This window comes from Topomyia yanbarensis, chromosome 2, assembly GCF_030247195.1.
Source record: "Topomyia yanbarensis strain Yona2022 chromosome 2, ASM3024719v1, whole genome shotgun sequence".
Lineage (NCBI taxonomy): Eukaryota > Metazoa > Arthropoda > Insecta > Diptera > Culicidae > Topomyia > Topomyia yanbarensis.
Window position 1 is genome coordinate 309,154,248 of NC_080671.1, and position 23,972 is coordinate 309,178,219.

The 23,972-nt window shown below is 38.4% G+C and overlaps 1 protein-coding gene across 1 annotated transcript in view; it reads right to left on the bottom strand.

Moving 5' to 3' along the window:
- The window catches only part of LOC131683523 (uncharacterized), a 223,635-nt gene that overhangs the window by 22,688 nt on the left and 176,975 nt on the right, over nucleotides 1-23,972 (bottom strand). The window contains exons 6-7 of the mRNA XM_058965566.1: nucleotides 20,056-22,301; nucleotides 11,002-11,608 (exon numbers count right to left, since the gene is read on the bottom strand). Coding sequence (XP_058821549.1) covers nucleotides 11,002-11,608; nucleotides 20,056-22,301 — 2,853 coding nt within the window. The remainder of the gene's footprint in view (nucleotides 1-11,001; nucleotides 11,609-20,055; nucleotides 22,302-23,972) is intronic.

Below are 23,972 nucleotides of genomic sequence, written 5' to 3' on the forward strand. Positions count from 1 at the left end.
TGCCAATCGTAGAATATTAATAGTTTATTATCAGTTGACCATGATGTTGAAACGAATGAAACATAAGTCATTGATATCAACATTGTAATTACATTTAGAGCTGCTTAGTTGAAACAATAATCATTAAAGCATTTTCTTAATGAAACGCATTTTTTACAACCTAGGTACTAACAAAAACATACTCGTATAAGTGCGTTACGATCGATTACCCTTCATCAAGCTATTTCATTGTACGGTCACATTATTGAGATTGAGGCAAATTAAAAAAAAAATGAGAGACATCGAAATACTTACATTGTTTATAATACTATGCCACCTTTCAGATTCTCCAATCGATTTTGGCGTTCGTTCTGGGTCATCCTCGGAATCAGAACAGAGATTTAACGACAACATAATGTTTTACCTTGAGTTAATAGAATACTATCAAACCTGCCGCAGGACTGGATCGTATCATTCGATCGTCTTTAATAATAATTTTGTACTTTAGAGTTCTCCCTGTTTTAGTGATAAATACCACCGTCTCACAGCATTCTAAAGAAAAGAAAACCTGTTGCACTCTTTTTAGTTCTTCTCATACTTGGTAGATACAATTGCTGCACCTTTATGTTAGTGCACAACTACCGACAACGTGTCGTTCACGTGAAAAAATTACCTCGAAGTTGCTATGTTTACCTGTCCAAGTAGTAAAGATGAATCGCTATCAATGTTCTTTAAAAGGAAATTCGGTTCGAGAAAGTCAAAAAAGGAATCTGATTGAGAACTAGTTTGTTACTGCATAATGAGCAGATAAGATGTTGGTTGAACGCAGTTTTAAGTGGCTGCGCGATAAAGCTATAATTGATGTGTTTATTGCTTTTTTGCGAAATAATTTTCTCACGACAGGCAAAAGCAAATATTTTTCTGGCGATAGCTGCATTAACTCTTAGCCTTACCCAACATATATACACAGCTGTTGAGTTTTCCAACATTCACGAAAACCGCGATATAACGAAATAGTATCTTATACACAAACAAAATTTGTATACAGATTGGATTATTTCCGACATAAACATTTTGACTCTATCAATGCTACTAATACGAACTGGACTTTGAAACAGAGATTTTAAAAGTGAGGTTGTATATGGCAAGTGGAGTTTGCTTTGATTTTTCCAGCACAAGACATAGGCTCAAATTTCCATCAGGTTCACAAAACTCCTCGCTTTTCTACGTATCCACATCGCACGTGGCACAATCATGTTCATTTTTATTACTACCAATCAAGCAATTCAACTTGTCTTTATATATTTGAAAAGTTCTATCATTTCTTCACATTTTCGTCCAATTTTTTCCCGACTGTGCGAAATAAACACTATCAATTCGATTCGTCCATGAAAACTGCGTTGTACATGGTAGGATCTGTTTCCCTCTCGTCAATAGTCACTTTTCCTTCGGAGAGTAACACTAGAACTGATCTCGTGGTGGAAAATGAGAGCGAACAAGGGGAGAAGATTACATGCGTTGGAGAGGCACCGACCGAGTACCATGTGGAAAACTGTTTGGTAAATCATGTGTAAGTTGTCAGATATTTTCCTTCTCTTTTCTGTTACACACAGGTTGGAAATGTGAAGTGGATGGAAAAGATGCAAAACGGAAAAATACCTCTTTTTCACTTTGCAGGAATGCTGACAATGCTCGGCTGTAGTAACTAGTGTTTAGCTACACTAGCGAAAATTGTGTCGGAGATATCTTTAGAGTAGCCGATGTATTCCTTATTAGGGTGGTTCAAGGATTTTGTAGATTACAATTGTGCAATATTATTTAGTTGTGTTGATATCGATCCTTGACATCGAATTTGAACTAACCGTACGTTTAGGAAATTTCTAGGCAAATGAATAACGTTTGGAGTAAAAGAGGGAGTATGAAAATGTGAGATTTGTGTGTTTCATACAACTTTATCTTTATTTGCTGAAAACTTGATGTTGAAACTGTCAAAAAACCTTTATTGAAAATTCTAATTTTATTAAGAATTTCTAATTGCTAATGTTTTGCTCTTGAAAATAATTTACTAAAATGATCAAAGTAAAAGTGAGGTAAAATAAGCGGATTGTTAATTATTCCCATTACTAGAAATGTGTCCGAATTCGAAAGGGTTAGAATGTTGCGAAAGCATCTAAAGACTCTAATACGATGCTATATATGCGTCGATCTAAAATATCGATACCGGTGCCGTTTGATTAGCCTATCGGCTTGATACTGTTTGCTAAAATCAGGTTTCAATTACCCCTAGACTGCCGCTAGAAGCATAACTGTCTCATGTGCTATGGGAATCCCTATACACATGGGACAATTATCCTTTTAGCGGTAGTAGAGGTCCAATGGAAATAAATCACTCGACAATCTGTTTGTGCATTGTGCTTTGAAGAATAATTGGTAAAATATCATCTAATTCAATTAACGTGTTAAGAAGCTATACTGCCTATAAATGCATATACGCCCCATAATGAAACGCGCTTTCAATCCACCTAACAGTGTGTTGAGACATTTCTTATACCTCTTATCACTGTTTTCGAATATTATATCGATTGAACATGATGTTTCGCGATATTTTTTTGATAACACATGCTACATGGGACAGTGCCAGGACTCGAACGTTCAAATCATCATGGGACAACATCAGTGCGAGAAATCTAAATGGCTAAACCAAATCAAAGATAAAGCGAAAAAATAGTCTATAAAATAGACGGACTTACGAATTATTATTAATACTTTGTTAAGGGGAGGTTCTCATTAAAAAATTTCAAAAATTTGTTTTTTTTGTCTTGTTTGAAATTTTTGAAAGTTGTCTACTGTCTACTATATTGTGTTAAACGGGTTTTTTGATCTGCGCATCAAAAAACTTTCTACAGGCTATTTTTCGAAGCGGCCGCCATTTGACGCTCTCGGCTCAAAACGCACGGTCTCAGAGAGGAACCTTTTCATGACATTATGCACGTTTCCAGAATGCTTCGCGTTGTACTATACATGTGTACAGGTCTCGAGAACGCATTTCACGACTTGATCTGTAGAGGCATCGCAGACTAATCGTGAGTTATCAAACATCCACAGAAAACAGTGAAACAAGAAAAATTTGGATCAAATTGTTAAAGTCACATTTTGGTCCACCATATTGGAATCGCATTTTTTTTTTTAATTTTGATACATATCAACTCAAATTCTTGTTTATAAATCACAAAACCTTTTTTTTTTTTTTATTTTAGCTGAAATACCACGTCAGACATCAGATTCGTAATCAGTGATGTCCAAAATCGATAATTTCATATAATTGTTACAAAATATTGACATTCTAAACACCAAAATTTGGTAGTCGATTTCAGCAAAATTTTGCCGAATTATCATTAGGTGAAAGGTTTAACAATCCATGATGCCGAAAGTTCAATATTTTGAATTTTCAGCAAAGTAATTCTGTCAAATCGGATACCGTTTGACAGAACTACTTTGTTGAAAATTGAGCAATTAACATTGTCAAACTGACAGTGCAATTACTAGATTCACAGAAACCCAGCCCGAAATACTGAGAATGCGGTAATCGGGCTGTCAATTTGACAATTTCAATTGCTGATTTTCAGCAAAATGAATATGTCAAATGAGATAAATTCAAATTGCTCAACTTTCGGCATCTTGCATTGTTCAACTTTTCAACTGATTTGGCGTGGACCATGAATAATTCATCGAAAGCGTTCTCAAAAATTTAAACGCGTTTATCTTATAACATGTTTTTTTAAACTGCGTACAACCTCATTTGAAAATGGCTCAATTTGACCTCTCGCATGAAAACCTTTTTCAGTTGAGGAATGATCTATAAAATCTACAAAGTCTTTGTATTCATTGTTTGTACTGAAGCCTTAAAGTGGGAAAAAGGTCTAAAAGCCGATTGTAAAGTTCAAGATCGCACCCTTACGTCAAATTTTTTTACCCGTTCTTAGGTTATTCCTTCAATAAATTTAGTTTAATTTAGAGTCTTATTATTAGTTTTGTGTTTCACATCGATCCTGAAGCAGCAGGCTCTAAGAAGTTTTGGAATTCCACTTAACATTAGACAGTGCATCACCACGAACGCAATTTTGTATTTTTTTCGCCTTAAAAATGTAAATGAACACGAAAATATAAACTTTTTGAATCCTTAAACTGTTTCTTTCTATGTTTTTTCATTGGCCAAATTTTGCTTACTTTTTGGTCATTAGAATTTTAACCTCTTCTTAACAACAGGCGGTGGTCAGCTATTTTCGTCCGCGTCCCTTATCACCTGTTTCATAAGATGATTCATCAATAGTGCGAGCTTCGAATATCAACCACCTTAGTTATGAAATAAATTTTCCGATCTTATTTTATTGCCAATAATTAAGTAATCTTCAATTTATTATATTCAGAATTGCACATATTTTGTCGTATGTAATTTTAAGTGTTCTTTGATTTGGTGGCTTTGTAAGGGAACACGTATCCGCCGGTTGATGACAATCAAGCTGACAGTTCTTTGGACTGATGAAACCAATTGTTTATTTGCCCAATTAGGAACCTAATCCCCGGGTCATTTAATGGGGAATACGCATGCTCTTGTATGAGTGAAATTATGGCTGTTGAATCATTTATGAGGGTTGAGAATGGACGGTTCCCGAGAAAAATCGAAAGCCAGTTATCAATTTTCGGTAGTCGTCTTACTTTTAGCCCATTAAATCAATTAAATTAATTGTTCTCGTTGTACAGAATACTTAAGTCTTTGAAATAGTGCATGCACTCTGTTATTTATTGTGATATTAATTATATTGCTTCATGAGTATAGAAATATTCTATCTTGATTATTGACGAAAAAGGTGACAAGTTAGTTTCTTTTCGTTCTTTTTGTCCCCATTTTTGTTCTGGTAATTAGCGTAAAAGTTGGCGTCATCGGTTGTATATTCGACATACAAAGCCAGTGCTAATTTTATACCGTTTAAAATGCGCTTGAGATAGCTTAACAACGCGCGTGAATAATGATAACATAACAATCGGCACCTTATTCAACTGTTCGCGGAGAAAGAAACCAATTTATTATTGTCATTTTATTTGCTATATAAATGCATAGAACAGCGGTTCTCAACCTTTTTCGCTTCACGGACCCCTTGGAAATCACCTTGCATTGTTGCGGGCCCCCACAGTTAAACATCGATTTCGTATGCTATCAATATATTATTTTCAGTCTGTTAGGAAACAAGACTTTCAATACCCACTCGGAAAATATATGTTTCTTCGCGGATCCCCAGCAGCGACTTTGCGGCCTCCTAGGGGTCCGCGGACCCCAGGTTGAATATCACTGGTATAGATCGTATCTCTCATCAAGGTGAATCCAGATTTGGATAAACCCATCCTACTAATAAAAACTCCTTCCCGTTCCAAACATTAACAAGGGCCAATTCCACGCCGTTTCAAACCACACTCAGAAGTGCTTGTAGGAACGTTTGCCATTCTGGGCGAAGGATGTAAACGACCAACCAGATTCGATCTTAATCTATTGGATTATTCAGTGTGGCGCGTCACGAAGGCCTGTTCAAAACGTAACTCAACAACAGCAAGCTTTAGAAAAACAGATATGGACCCCGATTACATTCAGTTATATTTGAACGAAAGTGACTTGCATTGTCAATAACGACAGCAAAATTTATCAGGATTTGATCGAACTATATCCGTTCGAAGAGCAATCCGTCGTAATGCCGAAAAATGCTAAATTTTTGGAATTCCGAAAGTATGCTTAGACCGCAATTGTGGCAAATGGAAACTTGATCAATGAATAACGTAGTTTTAGACTTTAACATATCCCTTTTATTTAAATAAAAAGATTCATTTTATTGTTTGTGGCGCTAAAACCTGGATTATAACCGCACTGCGCACTTGCCATTCTCCTTTCTCCTTTCTTGTCATAGACTGGTTAGTTCAACTGGTCTTTCTATGATAGTACCATCTCTATCACTTGAAATACATGTGTTTTGACAGCTCGTCGCTGTTGTGCTATCTTATGACAAACGCCATTTTGGGGTAAACTGAGTTAGATGTGCCACATTACTTGTCTAAAAAATCTCTACAAAGTGGCGTTTACAGAATTTTGATATTCTGCTTGGTTACTGAGATATAGCCAGAAACGTGCTGAGAAATTTTTAATTTTTTGCTTCAAATGACTGTATCTGGAAATTGGCTCTAATTATCTTTATGTATGAGATGTTTTTATATGTAAAACTATCTGATAAACACAATGGAATAATCATTTTTGAAACAAAAATGCACGAACTATGAGAAAAATACAATTTATGTTTTAAACTGGAAATATAGCATATTTGGCAACACTGTAACCAAAAATAGCTATTTTTTCTAGATTCCCTGACTCATTTCCTTCAAAATTCATCTCACCGATTGTTTATAGACCAAATGGAGCCAAAGATATGAATAAAAGTTAATAATTGATGATTTTTTTCTATGGAAAATTTTCCGTGCGCGATTATGACATGCCATACAAATTTTGTCATCAATACACACCTATGACACGTGTTAGACCGACTTTTGTTTACATTTTTAAAGAAAACTTGCAATGTAGTTAACCGATTTTCGTAATATTCGAGAGATTAATGCAGAATAGATAGAAGCATCATTTGTCTTCTTTGAATTGTTTATACCATTTATAAGTTTCAAGATATTCAATCTCAAACTTTAAAAATCGTTTTTCTCGAAATGTACAAAATGGCGCTTGTCATAAGATAGCACAACAGCGACGAGCTCGCAGTTTTGAGATCACTCGCACTTTGAAAGTGCGGAGTCCAGGTTGGTGGGAAGTGCGCAATAATTTTATCATTGTTCAATGGTACAAACATAATTACGCATACGGTAATATACACACCGATTTTTTTTTTCAACGAAAGCCAAAATAAACAAAATTTGCTAAGTTTTCATTAGCTGAATGTTTCAGTAATCCATGATGCTGAAAGTTCAACAATTTGTATTCAATCCATTTGTAGAAAACCTGCAATTAAAATTGTTAAATTGGCAGCACAATCAACTAGTTCTCAGTATTTCATAGTAAATTATTGCGAATTCGGTTATTTCACTGTCAATTGGACAATTGAATTTCTGAATTTTCAGCAAAGCGAATGTGTGAAATAAGTTAAAATAAAATTGTTGAACCTTTAGCGTGTTAGATTTCCAAAACTTTCAGCTGATGAAATTTCGGCAAAATTTTGCTAAAACGACAACCAAATTCTTGTGTATATATTATGTACGTAAGCTGTTATAAAGTAATGAGCCTATTTTCGCCATGTTTCTATTATCACCCAACCCATTTGAAGCCGTTGGTTAGAACAGCGTCTGCCATCTCTGTCCAATGCATTGAGTTGAAATGGTAGAGGAACAATAGGGGCTCTCGATTCGAGTTGTCGTTGAGCTGAAACAAGAGCATTACACCGTTTTCAGGTATTTGTTTTATTATCTTGGCTCTTAACAACGAAGGAAAGCTGTTGATTCCAATTTGTACGTATTCCATTGAATGCAGGTCGAGAAATTAATGAATTAGTCAGGCACCCTCCCCAGGCACGTAGCCAGAGGGGGGGCTAGGGGGCTAAAGCCCCCCCCCGAAATTTTTCAAAAATAAATTTAAAAAACCGGTGACTTTTAACAAAACTTGTTGCTTATTTGGTTTGAACAAATTATTGAGAAAAAGTTAAAGAAGGCTATTTCTAACCACCGAAGGCAATGGTCACGAAATTCAGTGTGCTTTATGCTTTTGCTCGAGCCAGTGCGAAGCGAACAACAAAAAAGTAACTTTTATATTGTGTGCCTTGTCTGAAGAATACAAGAGACTGTTACTTTAATTGTAGCTGTAATAATCTGTCGAGATTAGTGATTAGCAGAAGCAAGAATTGGTGCTCCAGCCAAATGCGGTGATTATAAAATTATTGATCATTCGCATCCTGAAGGTGTAAATAGAGATTAGACTTTCGGAAACCGGCTCTATCCAGTTCTACCATGGCAGGCATTTAGCGCTCAACAAATTAGTGCAGACGAAACCATTCATTTCGCACAACTTAAAGCACAAGGTTGTGTGTGACAATGCTATAATTAAGATCCTTCTGTATATGGACTATGAGAAAATGAATGTTCCGCTACAAGATCGGATACCGCTTACTCGCAGATTAATGTCACATTTGGGAGAAATGGAATCTATTTGGAAGGGCAATTATTGAGGGCGAAAAGCAAGGAAGATATTCGCGAACATAAAGGCAGCAACTACGATGATGACACGGAAATGTACAATAGCGAGATAGAAATGAACTACTCCCCCCAAGACATAGTTGGTGAGGAAAAAAATATTTCCTCGCCTCGTAAACAGGTTTCCACGTGCAATGGCTAAGCGCTTGCGCGAGATCTGTAGGACAACCACATAAACTCGTTATATTATTTTTATTGTTTACATAAGGAAATATATAAAAGACCCACGACCCAGTTTGTTATTTTTAAATGATAAGTTTTTGAATTGCACACAATTTTGAATTTCTGTATTAGGTCAGTGCACACTGTACACTCTGTTCTCTGTACACTACTCTGCGCTACACAAAAAGTATTTCAATTTATCTGAGAACGATTGAGCCGAGAATAGAATTTTCATTTCGCGTCATTTTAACGCAATACCATTTTTATTAACGCTTCATTTCATTGTTACGAGTAATTCGTTCCGTACTAATACACTGTTAATCCGTAAATCCGTGATATCTTCGACAAACGTGCAAAAAAAATTCTTTTAAAAGTTGACCGGGCAAAAAGTGGTAAAATAATAGGCAATCACGAAGAGGGACTAAAATGTTGGGACTGATTGAATCTATAAGTCAATAAGTTGGGATAACAGTTTCGATTTCATATCTTAAGTATGTGACAGTCTTTCGTTCCGTTTTTGCTCGTCATGGAATAAAATGAGAGAGATAATCTTAAATAAGAGAGCAAAGAGAGGAAAAAATCAACCAATCTAAATCGACTCAAGATCACTCTTCTATCTTTACTATACACTCAACACGAGTTCTTTCCGAATTGCGCTCTGATCTTCTCATTTCGTCTTCGTTGCGTTAGGTGCAACAACTTTAATTGAAACTTTTTCCCAAATAGTGATAAAACAAACATGTAATCAGACAAACATTACAACTTTCTTCAAGAAATCATACATCTCTTCCAATCTTGATGATGATTGAAAAAAATCAAGAGCTAATTATTTTTATTCACAAACAAACCTATTACTAAACAGATTAGTGTTCATATTTGTTTAATGAATTGGCAAAGAGTTTTGCAAAAGTTTTACAGGAAACGGATAATTTGCTGTAATTTAAAACAGACAACTCTAAAAGAAAGCCTCGGCAAATTAGGTGCAAGTGCGATGTGTTCTCTTCCATGTGTCGGAAGCAAGTGATGCTGAAATTATTATCTATGTTTATAGTCTCTAGTTATATTGGTGTCATCAATGTTATATTTACCAAATTTTATGTAAATTAGAAGCATTGAGTAATCAGTGCTAAGTAATTTTCTTTCGATTTGTGAATAGATTCTGAGCAGTTTCGCTCAGTAGATTAAATTCTGGGTAGTTTCCATTAGTAGATTAAATCATTGAAATATTTATTTGACATTGTCCAAAACCCCACGAATTCCGAAATAAAACCTTCAAATAAATAAATAAAACCAAAATGTTCAAATATAATATTTACTTAATCTAGGTAATCTTCTCAAGTTACAACGGTTTTGCAAGATTGTCAAAAGTCAATAGAGCTAAGGCATTCTTGCTTTGTAGTGAAATCAGTAGTTTTTGCACTCACTTTACATTTTGACTTTTACTATAGTTTTAGGGATCTAGAAAAATCAGTCTACGATATTTTTAATTCATAAGTACAATGATATAAAAAGTACCTAAAAAGAATCAACTTAAATAGATAAAAAGATAGTTATTCTGAGTTGCCTGATAATGTTGTCGAAGATAGTCTTTAACCCATTACCTATGAGAGTCAAATGAAAAAAAAATGTGTTTTTTTCAGGATTGTTTTGATTACGACATGATCAGTATCATTTAAATTGAAAATTTCATAAAGTCGAGTTAACGCAAACTTCGGATGAAGTCAAAGATCTAGTAATAGTAGAAAGAAACCTGATCATGAAAATAAGAGTTGAACCTATTTTCTGCATCTACAAATCGCCTGCCTTATCAGAAGATTTGAAGCGAATTTCGACATTCACTTTGTTCGAACATTCTTTGCAACGGTAAACTTTGATTTCACACTGATATATTCCTATTCATGGGGACAACCTTGACGTTGGTTTCGTTCTTCTGATTAGCAAATGCGTGTAAAGTTTCATGAGACGGGTTTTTGGATATTTTTCTACTCATTCCAATTTAGCGTCTTCTACAAATTGTAAAGGTGTATCGAATGTGTAGCATTTTCAAGCAGCGTAGCATGCAGCGTAGCATTTTCAAGCAGCCCTTAATACTTTGAGCTCTTGACTATTCATTTTTGTAACTAGAGAAATTTCTAACTTGTAAATCAAAAATAATCAAATTTAATTCGTCGATGCACTATAGCCTTTCTTGTAACAGGCAACATATTATTAGAGTTTTTAGTGTCTATTGTCTTATTTTTGGAATTGTTTTCACTAAGAACTTTTCATAATTACGTTCAGTTTCCAGTGATTGTTTCAAGTCATCAGAATTAATACATTTATGCAATAATTTTTAAGCCCCTCCCGAAACAAAATCCTGGCTACGGGCCTGACCCTCCCTAATAAGGTGAAAATAGGCACCTTATGTACATATGTTTCGTTTAGTTGATGTAGCTCTCATATTTTTTTTAATTATCCGAAGTTCAATTGATTGCTAAATGACCGGTAAATTGATACTGTACTATACATGAAATGCAGAATTTGGGACTGTCAAGAACTATTATAAAGCACAACTACGTTAATGAAAAGAAAACTTACCAGACACTTGAGCACAGCAGTTGGAAGCGCGTTACTGGCGTTGTTTGGACTGGTGCCACCCGATAGTTGTTCTGTTACAAGTTTCTCACTTGACCCTTTGAGCAGTTCGGCCAGCAACTCTGGAGATGCTACTAATCCCTTCGGTGGATCCGGTGTGTTTAGGACAAAACTTCGCTCGGATGGGGTTCGACTTGACTGAGAGTATCTGGTATCATCTAGGCTTCTTTTTTGATGCTTATCGTTACCACTCGAAGAGCTCCGTTTGTTGTGTTTTTCGTGACTGGTAGTCTTATCAGATAAGTGACTATCCAGGGAGAACTTCTTGGTTTCCAATTTGCTGGTAGATTTTTCCGACCTGTCAGAGTCAGTGCTTTTCTGTTCGATGTTGCCGAGATGCCGTTTAGGAGTTCCTGTCGGGGTATTTTCAACATTGCCCAGTTCCGCAAGTTTGGATGGACTAGAAGCTGTTCTGCTATGTGCCGGAAGCGGGAGGTTTGCATTCGCCTTACGCGGTTTGAAAAGCTTGCTGGTGTGACGATCGTTGGTTTCATCCATTGATTGACTGCCGCCACCTCTATTTCTGCTGAACGATGGGAATGAGTGCGAGCTTAAATAAATAACAGATGTTCATGTCAGTATGATAGTTTTTTAATTCCTCGCTATTGATGCTTTTGATGGAAAAAAAATGATTTCATAGTTGATGTTTCCATTATCAAATCAAGCAGAGTTATTATGATTCAACTTATTAAAATGAATAGACGGGTATAAATGACTAGCAAAACGTAGGGGAAGATGTGTGAATGATAGTCAAAGCATGATCTATGTATCAGATATAATCATAATTAGCTATTCGTGCCAATAAGCGAATAAAAAATTATAGAATGACGATGGAATTTCCAAGAAGCTTTAATTCGTAAGTATGCTGTTGCAAAAGTTATTCACCAGCTCAAAGTGTGGTTTACTTATACCGATAAAGCATAAGGGTTGAGAAAATATTAGGAATCGAAGGATTGACGTATTTTGAAAACAATAGTTAAAAACAGACTGGCTTTACCAAAAAAAAAATTCTCTCCATTGAAAATTTTTGGTGATTATCCAATTTTTCTACTTAGGGGATAATATAGCATAGTGCTTTCGCATAGGCCTGCTAAGCCAAGACAAGTTTCGGCTTCACTGTGCAGAACTTCTGCTCGGACGGAGCATCACGTTTGACCAGTCGTTCGATTGAAACACAAAGTGTGTTTTAGTATTAGGGATTTAGCGTCAAGCTGGCGCTAATCTATTCCAAAAAAAGTTAGTGTCGGTTTCTGATGAGACGAAGTGGAAATGTACCCATGACTAACATATTTATTGTAATTGCAATAAATAAATATGTTCAGACCAATAATTTTGTTATTTGAAGTAATAAACAATAAATGATAGGATTCAATAACACATATTTTTGGTTTAAATATGCTTAATTTTTTTGCGTGTGCCTCCTCGACTAATACGTGTTCAAGCTTCCAATGGTCATATTTTCTTCAATTTAAATCAAAATCGTTACAAACTTTAATAAGTGTCGTATTATTTCATAATGAACAAGCAAACGTAAGCTTTTGTTGGTGATATTACAAATGAGAAAGCGAGCGTTTTTCTGTTCTGTAATATATTAAATAACTTTTGTAGTAGCATCCGGAAAATTATTGTTTATATCTTATTTTAAAGAAATCATTCTTAGCATTTGAATGGGAATATTTTAGTTTCTCGAAAAATAGGAAAAAATGGGGTTTCGAGCCATTTTGTCCCCAAAATTCCGCATTTTTAATAACTTTACTGCACTATGCTGTAAATAATACATATTTTGTAGTTTTTCTAATGTGAAACAATCTCAAGAATCGAACGAACTTGCGATTTTTGTCCGAATGCGAGAATTTGGTTATATGGTTTTTTGTCATTCATATTGAATTTTATTTTTTTCTCGTGCATATATTTTTATTTTTCTTCAAACATTTTTCATAAAATGCATCTTGTTGAACATGTAAAATTCTCTGGAACAAAATAGAAATAGATTCCTTACCGGAAAAAATCAGAAACATTTAATTTTTTGGCATTTAGTCTCGATTCCATATTTTTATCATTAAATTGCACATATCAAGCCCATTTAACAATAAATTATTTTTTAATTTATTACTTCTAGTGTAAAATACGCTGAGCGGTCACATGAGTAAATTTTCATTTCGTGTAAAATGCGGGAACTTGGGGTATTGGGACATTTAATGAAAAAGATGTGATTTGTCGAATAAATGTCAAAAAATTGATGTATTTGTATGTAATTCTGCAGGTAACGAATTTAATTTTATTTGGTTGCTAAGAATTTTCCGCGTTTAACAAGGTATTCTTTATGAAAACTGATATAAGAATGCTCGAGAAAATGAAAATAATTAATATGAATGACAAATGGACATATACTTTTCGTATTTGGACAAAGGTCTTCCGTTCGATTTCTGAGATTTTTTCACATCAGCAAAACAAGATTTGTATGATTTGCAGCATGGAGCAGCAAAAAGAGATTTTGGGGACAAAATGACCCCCTACCCCACTTTTTCCTATTTTTCGTGAGACGAGTATATTTGCTTTCAAACTATTAGGTTATTTCTTTTAATCCTGCGGCACTCGCGCCGTTGTATATGGTGTGACACCTTCAGGAACTCCAGCGAAATCTTCTTTCAGCACCAGCGGCTGCTCTTTCGGGGAGCTATTCACGCGAGTGCCGGAAGGTTAAAAGGAGCTATTAATTGTAATTTACCGAGTGCTACTTCAAAAGTTATGGCATTTAATATATTTTTTCTCCGTATTTTCCCATAGTATCAATGTCAAAAATTTCAAGCGAAGTGGGCGGGGGTCTAAATTTTCCAATTGATTTGAAATTTGATATCTGAGCTTACTTTGACACATGTTACAATATGAATATACAATATGACTTTGAGATTTCAAAAAATGAGTGATTTTTTGCAATGACCCAATATCCACCCTATCCAGAACCTGCTGCTCCATCGCCGAAAGTGCCAACGTTCACCATGTCAGAATTCCGTTCCGGGGAAGAATCGTCTGTCTCCGACTACTTCAATCGTTTCGAGTGGGCACTGCAGCTAAGTCGCATTCCCCAAAACCAGTACGCAAACTATGCCAGAGTGCATATGGGGGCGGAACTAAATAAGGCATTAAAATTCCTTGTGAGCCCCAACGATCCTGCAGAGACGACATATGAGGATTTACGCACCACACTCACAGATCATTTCGATCGCGCAAAGAATAAATTTGTCGAGAGCATCAAGTTTCGTCAAATCGTACAGCAAAAGGACGAAGCCGTCGCCCAGTTTGTCCTACGTCTTAAGCAGGGTGCTGCAGACTGTGAATACGGCGATTTCCTGGACCGCATGCTGATCGAACAGTTTCTACATGGACTTGAAGCACGAGATATGTGCGACGAAATAATCGCGGAGAACCCAGCAACGTTTAAGGCAGCGTATGAAGTAGCGCACACGCTGGAAGCAACCCGGAACACGGCACGAGAAGTCAATGCTGGAACACCATCAGCGAATGTCGAGGGCACGAACACGCTTGGATACGAAACTCCAAGAATGAGGAAGTTTAGTCGACGTGCCTCCCCACCACACCAGAAGCCGCATCTTCATCAGCAAGGATCATCGGATGAAAAACTACGAAGCGACCGTCACCATGACAGAGGATCAAGCAGCTGCAATGGTTGTGGAGGACAACATATGCGGAATCAGTGCCGTTTTCGCGATGCAAGATGTAACAAGTGTAACAAAACAGGTCACATAGCTCGGGTCTGTCGATCAGCAAGGTCGACGTTTCAAAACGATGGAACTGATCAAATACAGTCTTCAGAGAATCCAGCGTCCGAAGTCGATGTGGTACAAACACTCGGTCAAGTCTGCGACACAACTGCTGTCGGAAAGAAGATGATAAACGTTGTAATCGACGGCCAGCATCTGCAGATGGAGCTTGATACTGGTGCTCCGTGTGGAATAATTTCAGAGGCAAAGCTTAGAGGAATCAAACCAAATTTTTCGTTGCAACCATCAGATAGACACTTTTCAAGCTACTCGGGCCACCGTATCAACTGCCTCGGTCGTGTACCAGTTAACGTATCCATTGGATCGACAACGCGCAAATTAAATGTATATGTTGTGTCTGGCGAATCCGACCCTCTCTTTGGACGTGAATGGATTGCTCAGTTTACTAGCCAGATTAACATCAACCAAATGTTTGCTCCATGCGCACATATCAACGTGCTAACGCATTCTGAACTATCTCCAAATCAAGAAGTGCTGTTGTCAGAACTGCTCGATAAGTACGAAGAAATCTTTAGTGACGTTGCCGGCAAGCTAGTTGGGCCTCCAGCAAAAGTACACTTGAAACCGGGTTCATCCCCTATTTTTGCTAAGGCTCGTGAGGTTCCATTTGCTCTACGAGATCGTTACGCTACCGAAATCGAGAAAAAAATCACCGCAGGATTTTACGAAATGGTGGACTATTCGGAATGGGCTTCGCCGATACACATCGTTGTGAAGAAGAACGGGGGTATACGTATAACAGGCAACTATAAACCTACTATTAATCCGAGGATGATAATCGACGAGCATCCAATACCGAAAGTCGAAACAATTTTCAACAAACTAAAGGGAGCCTCTTTGTTTTGTCATCTAGATTTAACCGATGCCTATACACATCTGCCAATCGATAGCGAGTTCAGTCATGTGCTCACACTAAATACTACGACCCACGGCCTCATTCGCCCCACGAGAGCCGTTTACGGTGCAGCGAATATTCCGGCTATTTGGCAACGTCGAATGGAGAGCATTCTTCAAGGTTTGGATAACGTTGTCAGTTTTTACGACGACATCATCGTCGCCGCAGACAACTTTAGCGATCTTCTGTTAACCCTCACAGCGACAATGGATAGGTTGAAGCAAAACGGGATACGACTCAACCGATCAAAGTGTATCTTCGCTGTTTCATCTTTGGAATGCCTAGGTCACAGAATCGACCGTCACGGTCTGCATAAATCTGACAAACACATCGAAGCAATTCGCGACGCGCCACGACCTGAAACCCCCGAGGAATTGCTGCTTTTCTTAGGTAAGGCAACCTATTACAGAGCGTTTATTCCGAATCTCTCCTCTAGAGCACGAAGCATGCGTGACATGCTGGTCACCGACACGTTTGAGTGGACTGTTGAGGCAGACAAGGCGTACCAAGATTTGAAGCAGGCACTTATCTCTCCGCAAGTACTGATGCAGTACGACCCAACATTACCACTTGTTTTGGCAACAGACGCAAGCAAGACAGGACTCGGAGCGGTACTTTCCCATTGCCTGACTAATGGAACGGAACGACCGATAGCATACGCCAGTTGCACGATGTCCAAAACAGAACAACAGTACCCACAAATCGACAAAGAAGCCCTCGCGATAGTGTGGGCGGTTAAAAAGTTTTTTCATTACCTATATGCCCGAAAATTTACTTTGATCACAGATCACAAGCCACTCACGCAGATTTTGCACCCAGAAAAGTCCCTTCCGACACTATGCATCAGTCGAATGGCAAACTATGCTGATTACCTGGCTCATTTCAACTTCGATGTAATCTATAAACCAACCAAACTGAACGCCGATTATTGTTCCCGCATTCCGAGCAGATCAACTCAGTCCAACGTCAACATTCTGTCTAGCGAGGAAAGAGATGACGAAGATGGATTCGAACGATTTGCCCTTCTTCAGATACAGCAACTCCCACTGCGAGCTGATACCATAGCACGCGAAACACGGAAGGATCCGCAGCTCGGGAAAATTGTTCGAGAATTGGAATTAGGTCGTAACCTTACACAGTTAGGCTACAAGGCGCCAGAGACAAAATATGCGATAGTCGCCAATTGCTTGCTATTCGAACATCGAGTAGTTATTCCAGCTGTTCTGCGCCAGGCAATCCTACATGATTTGCATACAGCACACTTCGGTGTCGTCAGGATGAAAGGACTGGCGCGATCATATGTTTATTGGCCAGGAATTGACGCGGACATAGAACGAACAGCAAAGTCATGTATGGAGTGCGCGCGTTTTGCACCGGCACCACCAAAGTTCAGTATTCACCACTGGGAATATCCAAACGGGCCGTGGGAACGAATTCACATCGATTATGCCGGTCCCGTTGCTGGTGTAATGCTACTAATAATCGTCGATGCATTCAGTAAATGGTGCGAAGTTAAAACCACTACGTCTACAATAACAGCTGCCACTATCAAGCTTCTCGACGGGCTCTTTTCGGCATATGGCGCACCAGTAACAATAGTGTCGGACAACGGACCACAGTTTACCGCCACGGAATTTAAAACTTTTCTGCAGCAGAGCGGTGTGAAATATCACAAGCTGTCAGCTCCTTATCACCCTGCAACTAATGGCCAGGCCGAGCGTTATGTACAGACGGTCAAAAATGCTTTGAAAGCGATGGGAACAACTAGTGAAAACTTGCAAAGCAATCTTAACGTTTTCTTGCAACAGTACCGAAAAGCGCCGCACACCGAAACTGGAGAATCACCAGCGAAATTGTTCCTTGGTCGAAACATCCGGACTCGACTGGACCTCGTACGTCCACAGAATGCCAACACGAACATCACTGAGAAACAGCAAGCAACGTTCTCCCCATCGTTCCGCTTATTCACACCAGGCCAACAAGTGTTTTTCCTTTCCGGTAATCCGCGGATGGACAAATGGATTCCTGGAATCATTTCTGTACGGTTGGGAGATTTGCACTACGAGATTGTTTACAAGTCAAACCATCTGAAACGTCATGTCGATCAAATCAGATGTTTCGAAGGTAGCGACGGAAAGCAGCCAACACAAACGCACACACCTTCAAGCGAACCAAGGTATTCGATGGCAGCAGGTGAGGCCCCTCGCACCGTTCGTTATTATAGCAACACAATGACATCACAAGAGCCACCAGTATACGCAGAATCCAGCGCATCAGGCGAAAGGTCTTCTGTCCCAGATTCATCTGATGAACAATTTGTGACACCAAGGTCCAGTCCGGTTCAGTATAGAGAAAACTCTCCACCTGCAGTCCGCCGCACGAACAGACTACGTCGTGCCCCTCTACGATATTCTCCGTAATGTTCGAATTTGTTTCTTTGAAGGGGGAGGAAATATTATGTATGCATTCGTTTCAGTCAACTGTAATATGTACAGTGTATGTAAAAACGTCAGTTGAAATAAAGATGTCTTTGGAATATATGCGCCCGCCGCGTTCGCGCTCGATAGTTAAACGGTGTTTCTAAATTTTTATTAAACAGTCCTTACGATATTCCGGCAGTACAGGTGCCGCATTGGAAGCTAGTACGGTAATGCCCATAGCAACACAATACACCCTTCATTTGCGCTGTAGATATAAATGCTGTAACGATCAAAAGATTGTAAACTGCAATTTGACGCAATGTGTACCCCTCATTTTAAAAATGAATGTGTGTAGCATTTGATTTTGACATTTGCTCTTCAGTTGTGAAAATGGCATCGAAGCAAGATGAGTAACGGAGTTTTACACGCGCATCGCAAAAATTCGAAGTACACGTATGCCAAGTAGGCGAAATTGTTAAATGTGGCCAAATAAACTAATATATTACCAAAATAATAGCGTTTTTCGGAAAACTTTTATCGACGGTCAGGAAGCCTGAATCTGGCGAAATCGAAAGCCGGAGACCGCAATTGCGATAAAAAAGAGTAGCCAAATGTGTCAAACGGAACCTCAACCTCTCCGTTCGGGATCTCGCAAGCATGTTGGGAGTGTCGTCAACAACCGTGCAATGAGCTAAAAACGAGCTACACAGTCGACTTACAAGATGCTGGTGACGCTAAATCGTGTCGATAAGCATTACAAGTGGTCCAGAAAACGATCGTGGAAGGTGTACATGAAGATGCCGACGAAGTTTGATTGCGTGGTACAGGATGACGAAACTTATGTCAAGGCTGACTTTAAACAGAATCCTAGACAGGAATATTATGCGTCGAGTGAGAGCGGCAATGCGGCAGAGTTTTTCAATTATATTAAGCTGTCGAGGTTCGCAAAGAAATATTTCATGTGGCTGGCCATCTGTACCTGTATCCCGAAGAGCGACATTCACATCGCAATCGGTATTATCCAACAGAAAATTCACGTAATTGTCCCGTTCTGATTTGGTCGAATTTGGCATCTTGCCATTACGGAAAAAGACCATGGAATGGCATGCCGTGAACATTGTCCAGGTGGTGCCCAGAGGCCTGAAGCCTCCCAACACACCCAACACCTATTAGAAAAATATTAGACAATCGTCAAACGGCGTTTCAAGAAGACGGAGTTGCAGTTCACGGCAAACTGTCGTTCTGCGGCGAGGAAAATCACTAAGGAGGCAAACAAAAGGTCGGGCAATCCGCTTTCACTAAAAAGGAAGCTTGAGTGTATATTTTTTTTCTTATTTCTGTATGAATTGAACTTGCAAAAGAAACATGATGTGATTTTTGAATGAAAAGTTTGACCGATTTATGTACATCCTTGTTTGACTAATTTTTGATCGTAACACCCTTTAATGAGTAATAGGAATCTAGGTAATTTAACTTTTTATTCCTTTCTTTAAACTTTAATTCTACATCGAATGAGTTTTGCAAAATTGTTTCACAAGTAAATCCAAAGGACGAAAAATTTGGTAATATTTCCTCGATTAATATTAACAAATGTCTGAATAACGCATATGTCTCTTTTCTTATTTTTTTACACACACTTGGAGTTTGGACAATAGGCTCATCGCCTTCAGAGGTTTTTCAGTCTACCAGTCTGTTTGTCTTCAACAAGTAACTAGAGGCATTGATGTCAGTGAACTAGTTGATCAGAAAAATGCGTTCGCAATGCAGGGTCCTACGGGGGGAGAGGGAAGAAGGTGCTAAAGTAGTTAGCAGGTTATAAGAAAATTGCGTAAGGTATAGAGAATCAACTATGCTCTTAATAAATTCAAGTTTGCCTTACCTTTCATGCTTACTTAGTTCTTCCAATATTTCATTGTAGTGTACTTTGGAAGGCTTTTTCATTTCCGCCTCCAGCATCTGACCATATGGACCTCGAAGTGGCCTTTTAGAGTACCGTTTCAGATCGTACTCACTGGTTGGAGCTGGAGATGCACTTGCACGATCTCTCGACGAAGCACGTTCGCTTTCGTTGTCGGATACTGAGTCCGAGCGCAAAAACAGATTGCGGAATGAACGCACAGGAATCGAGGTCAGCTGCGCCGAATCGTCCTTCTCGTCTGAACTTTGATAGGTTAAACTTTTCCGACGAGATACCTTGGGCCAAGCTGGTTTACCAATATCCGAGTCTGGCGTGTTAAGGTCCATTAAGCTTGGTTCAGTGTGATGAAGGAGATCGGTTTCTTTGGTTTTCTCAGGTGATGAAGTTATGTCTTTAGAACTGAGATCAGTAAAACTTTCACCACTTAAATCTAAGCTGGAATCTTTTTCAATTGTCAATTTATCTGGACGCCAGCTATCATCCGGTGTGCAATTATCATTGGAATCTGATTCAGGATCAATGTTTGTGTCGATTGCTGGCCACTGTATATAAATTCCTTTTCTTCTCTTAGATTTATCTATTCTTCGTTTTTCTTCGATTTCACTGTTGCAACTACTCAACGCTTCTCCATTTTCTTCATTATTACTATGGCGCTTCCTCACCTCAACGATCCCCGTTGACTCTAATCTGATTGAGAATTCATCAGGTGTTGAAGGTGCTCCGATTATGGCTGTGCTTACTAAGCTGTCTGGTTCTGTGTACACTATAGACACAGGAGGGGTGACAATGATAGATTCGTTCTCTTCTTCTACTTGGATTTCCGTGTTATTTTGAGATTCTTCGTACGTGTTTCCTGTAACATTTTCTGGGCGCTCAGTTAATGCAATGTTTGATTCTGGTGGGTTTTCAACAGGCAACTCACTCATAATACTGACAAGCGATTCGCAGAACTCTACCCCATTTTCACTTGCTTCTGTAATACTGTCCGTACAATCCGTTAGCTTAGTGCATTCTGTTGCGGTTGCATCTATCCACTGCTCAGATGGACGTGCAGTACTCCATTCACTTACGACACAATCGTATACTGGCACCGGTATTAAGCAAGTAGTTGCCTGTTGCAAGCACTCCTCATCTTTAGCTAACGATCGAGGTGTTATTGGAATGCCTTCTTCGACTAATGGTTCCAGAATCATTTCTGATGCTTGGTTGACATTGATTTCTGCTTTCTGCTGTAAACTGTCTTCATTTTCGATAGTTTCAATGTGTTCCGCTTCAGGATCTTCGACAATAGTTTCTATGTCGGAATTTCTATTAGACGACAACTCTCTCCCATCTGAACTGCAAATCCTCTCGAAACCGTCTGGTGGAGTTAGGTTGATGTTGAGCTCAGTTTTTTTGATTATTATTCTTGGTATTTCGTCCTCTTCTAGCACGTGTTCAGATTCGGAATTCGATGAAAGCTGAGCGGGACTACAACTTCGCGTAAATTCCATTTTATTGTCACGTGGTTGCACGGCATTGTCCATGACTGAGCAGTCCTTTCCACGCATTAAACTATTTTTAATAGCTCCCAAAGCAGACCGGATGTACTTTCCAGATGAATAATCTACTTGTGAAAATGAGGCACTCCTAAAAGGAATAGTTTTTTGCGTGTATGATCCTACAATCGTTCGTGATTCTGGCCTTGGTAACTTAGTACAAATCTCAGTATCTTCTTTGGATGAGGTTTCGGGATTGACCTCATCACTGTTAGCATCTTTGCTGGTGTTGCTTTTCAAACATTCTAAGTTCGATGTGCTCACATTGGCTCGAAGATTAGGTTTATGCTCACTTATCGGAGAACTTGGAGTAGATGATCGATTACTGTCAGCAAATTGGTAAGGAATATCTATCGATCGAGACTCTTTAGTTTTCTTCAAACGACTCTTGCCCTCTTCACTGTGAAGTGTATTTATATTCAGAAGGCTTCTTGTGGAAGTTGCAGTATTTTGTCGCTCAAGTGTTTTATCAATACTTAGTAGATGTTTAGGCCTGCGTGGTGGTGGTACTGGAGGTGCTCTGGTTCCTTTCAACAATTCGGTTAGTTCTCGCAGTCGTTCAGTTTTCGTACCTCCGTGCTTGTCACTAGATTTCTCATTAGATGCGGAAGTAGTTTTTTTCACTAATTTTTGCAGTCGATCCAGCGTATTGCTGCGTTTTTCCATCATCTGAAAAATATTGTAGATACACTATTAGACAGATTGTTTTTACAATTTCATTTATCTATTTATTTACAAAAAAAACAGCAAACTTTAAAACTAGTTTATAAAAACAACTGATATTAAATTTTTATTCTTTTTCGACTAATATGTAGTCACAATTTTCTTTTTTACTTTTTGTCGACTTTCAATTAGCTAGAGATTACTAATGACTCTGTCACTTCTAGTTTTTAGATCTGCATATTTCACATCCTTGCTCTCACTTGAGTACTATGGGTCTAAATGTTCTTAGCTTTTCTTACTTAGTTATCTCTAGCCAATTAATGTCGTTAAAAAGTAAAAAAAAAATCAATTGAACTTGATTATTTGACCTCCGTTTCCGATGTAATATCGTGCACAATTACAAAGAAAATTGAGAAATAAAGTTTTCATTAAAAATCAGAAATACGATTACTAATTACCAAATATCTCCGGCTATATCGTCTAAATATCAAATAAAGTAACTCTGAATTATAGATAAATTCATTAGCTATCAATCATCTGAACATTATATTATATGCAACTTCTGATTGGCAACCACAGGAAAAAAATTCATTTTTTCGATTTTCGACCCAAATTTTTTTCCCGTGTGTGTATTAGAGTGGGTCGACATATGACATTTTTCAGCACAGCACTTTTTGAGTTCCTTTTGGAGTCCCAAATGCATGTGCAAAATTTGGGAGCGGTCGGTTGCTTCCCGGGTTTGCGCATTGCGTTTAAAGCTTGTATGCGATTTTATATGAGTAAATCAATTTAATTTGCATTTACGTTACGTTCGCTCAATAAGAAAAAAAACAGCTTTATAAAACTATAGTTCAAACCTTGGTTAACAACTTTGTCGAAGACGGTAGTTAGCTACGAGTTTTCAAAAATATTTATAACGATTTTAAAACTTATGGTTCAACCCAAAGGCAGAAATTCAATTATTTCTTCCAACACTGTCAGAATACCACCGACACCGATACTTTAAACTTAAATAAATGAGAATATAGTCATCGCAGAGACTTGGTACCTTTGAACAAAATGTTCAGAATGAATTGCTGAATAACATAGACGTAGTCAGAAAATGAAAACAAGAGAGTGGGAGGGCTTGTGTACTCCCTAGTTCTCTTTTGAGATAGTTTAGTATAACATAAGGAGTACATCTTTAACGCAGGTTTGGTGTCGGGCCATCAGGCCGAAAGCCGTTAGGCTTAATGCTGCAAGACCGAACGCCGTTAGGCCGAATGGGCCAAATGTCATTAGGTCGAATGGGTCATTAGGCCGAACGCCATTCGGCTGAATGGGCCATTAAGCCGAATGGGTCATTAGGCCGAATGGGTCATTAGGCCGAATGCGTCATTAGGCCGAATTGGTCATTAGGCCAAATGGGTCGTTAGGCCGAATGGGTCGTTAGGCCGAATGGGTCATTAGGCCGAATGAGGCAGTAGGGTCGAATGAGGCAGTAGGGCCGAATGGCTCATTAGGCCGTATGTACACCCAAAACGAATCTTTGAGAGCGGAATTGATTCTGTTTTTTTCGCTCTCGAACTGTGAGCGAAAAGCTCCCACACGATGCATTAGTGTTCAACCAACCTCATACTTGTGCAATACAATATCGTATCCCATAGTTACACGCTGTTGGCTCATGCAGTGCAGGGA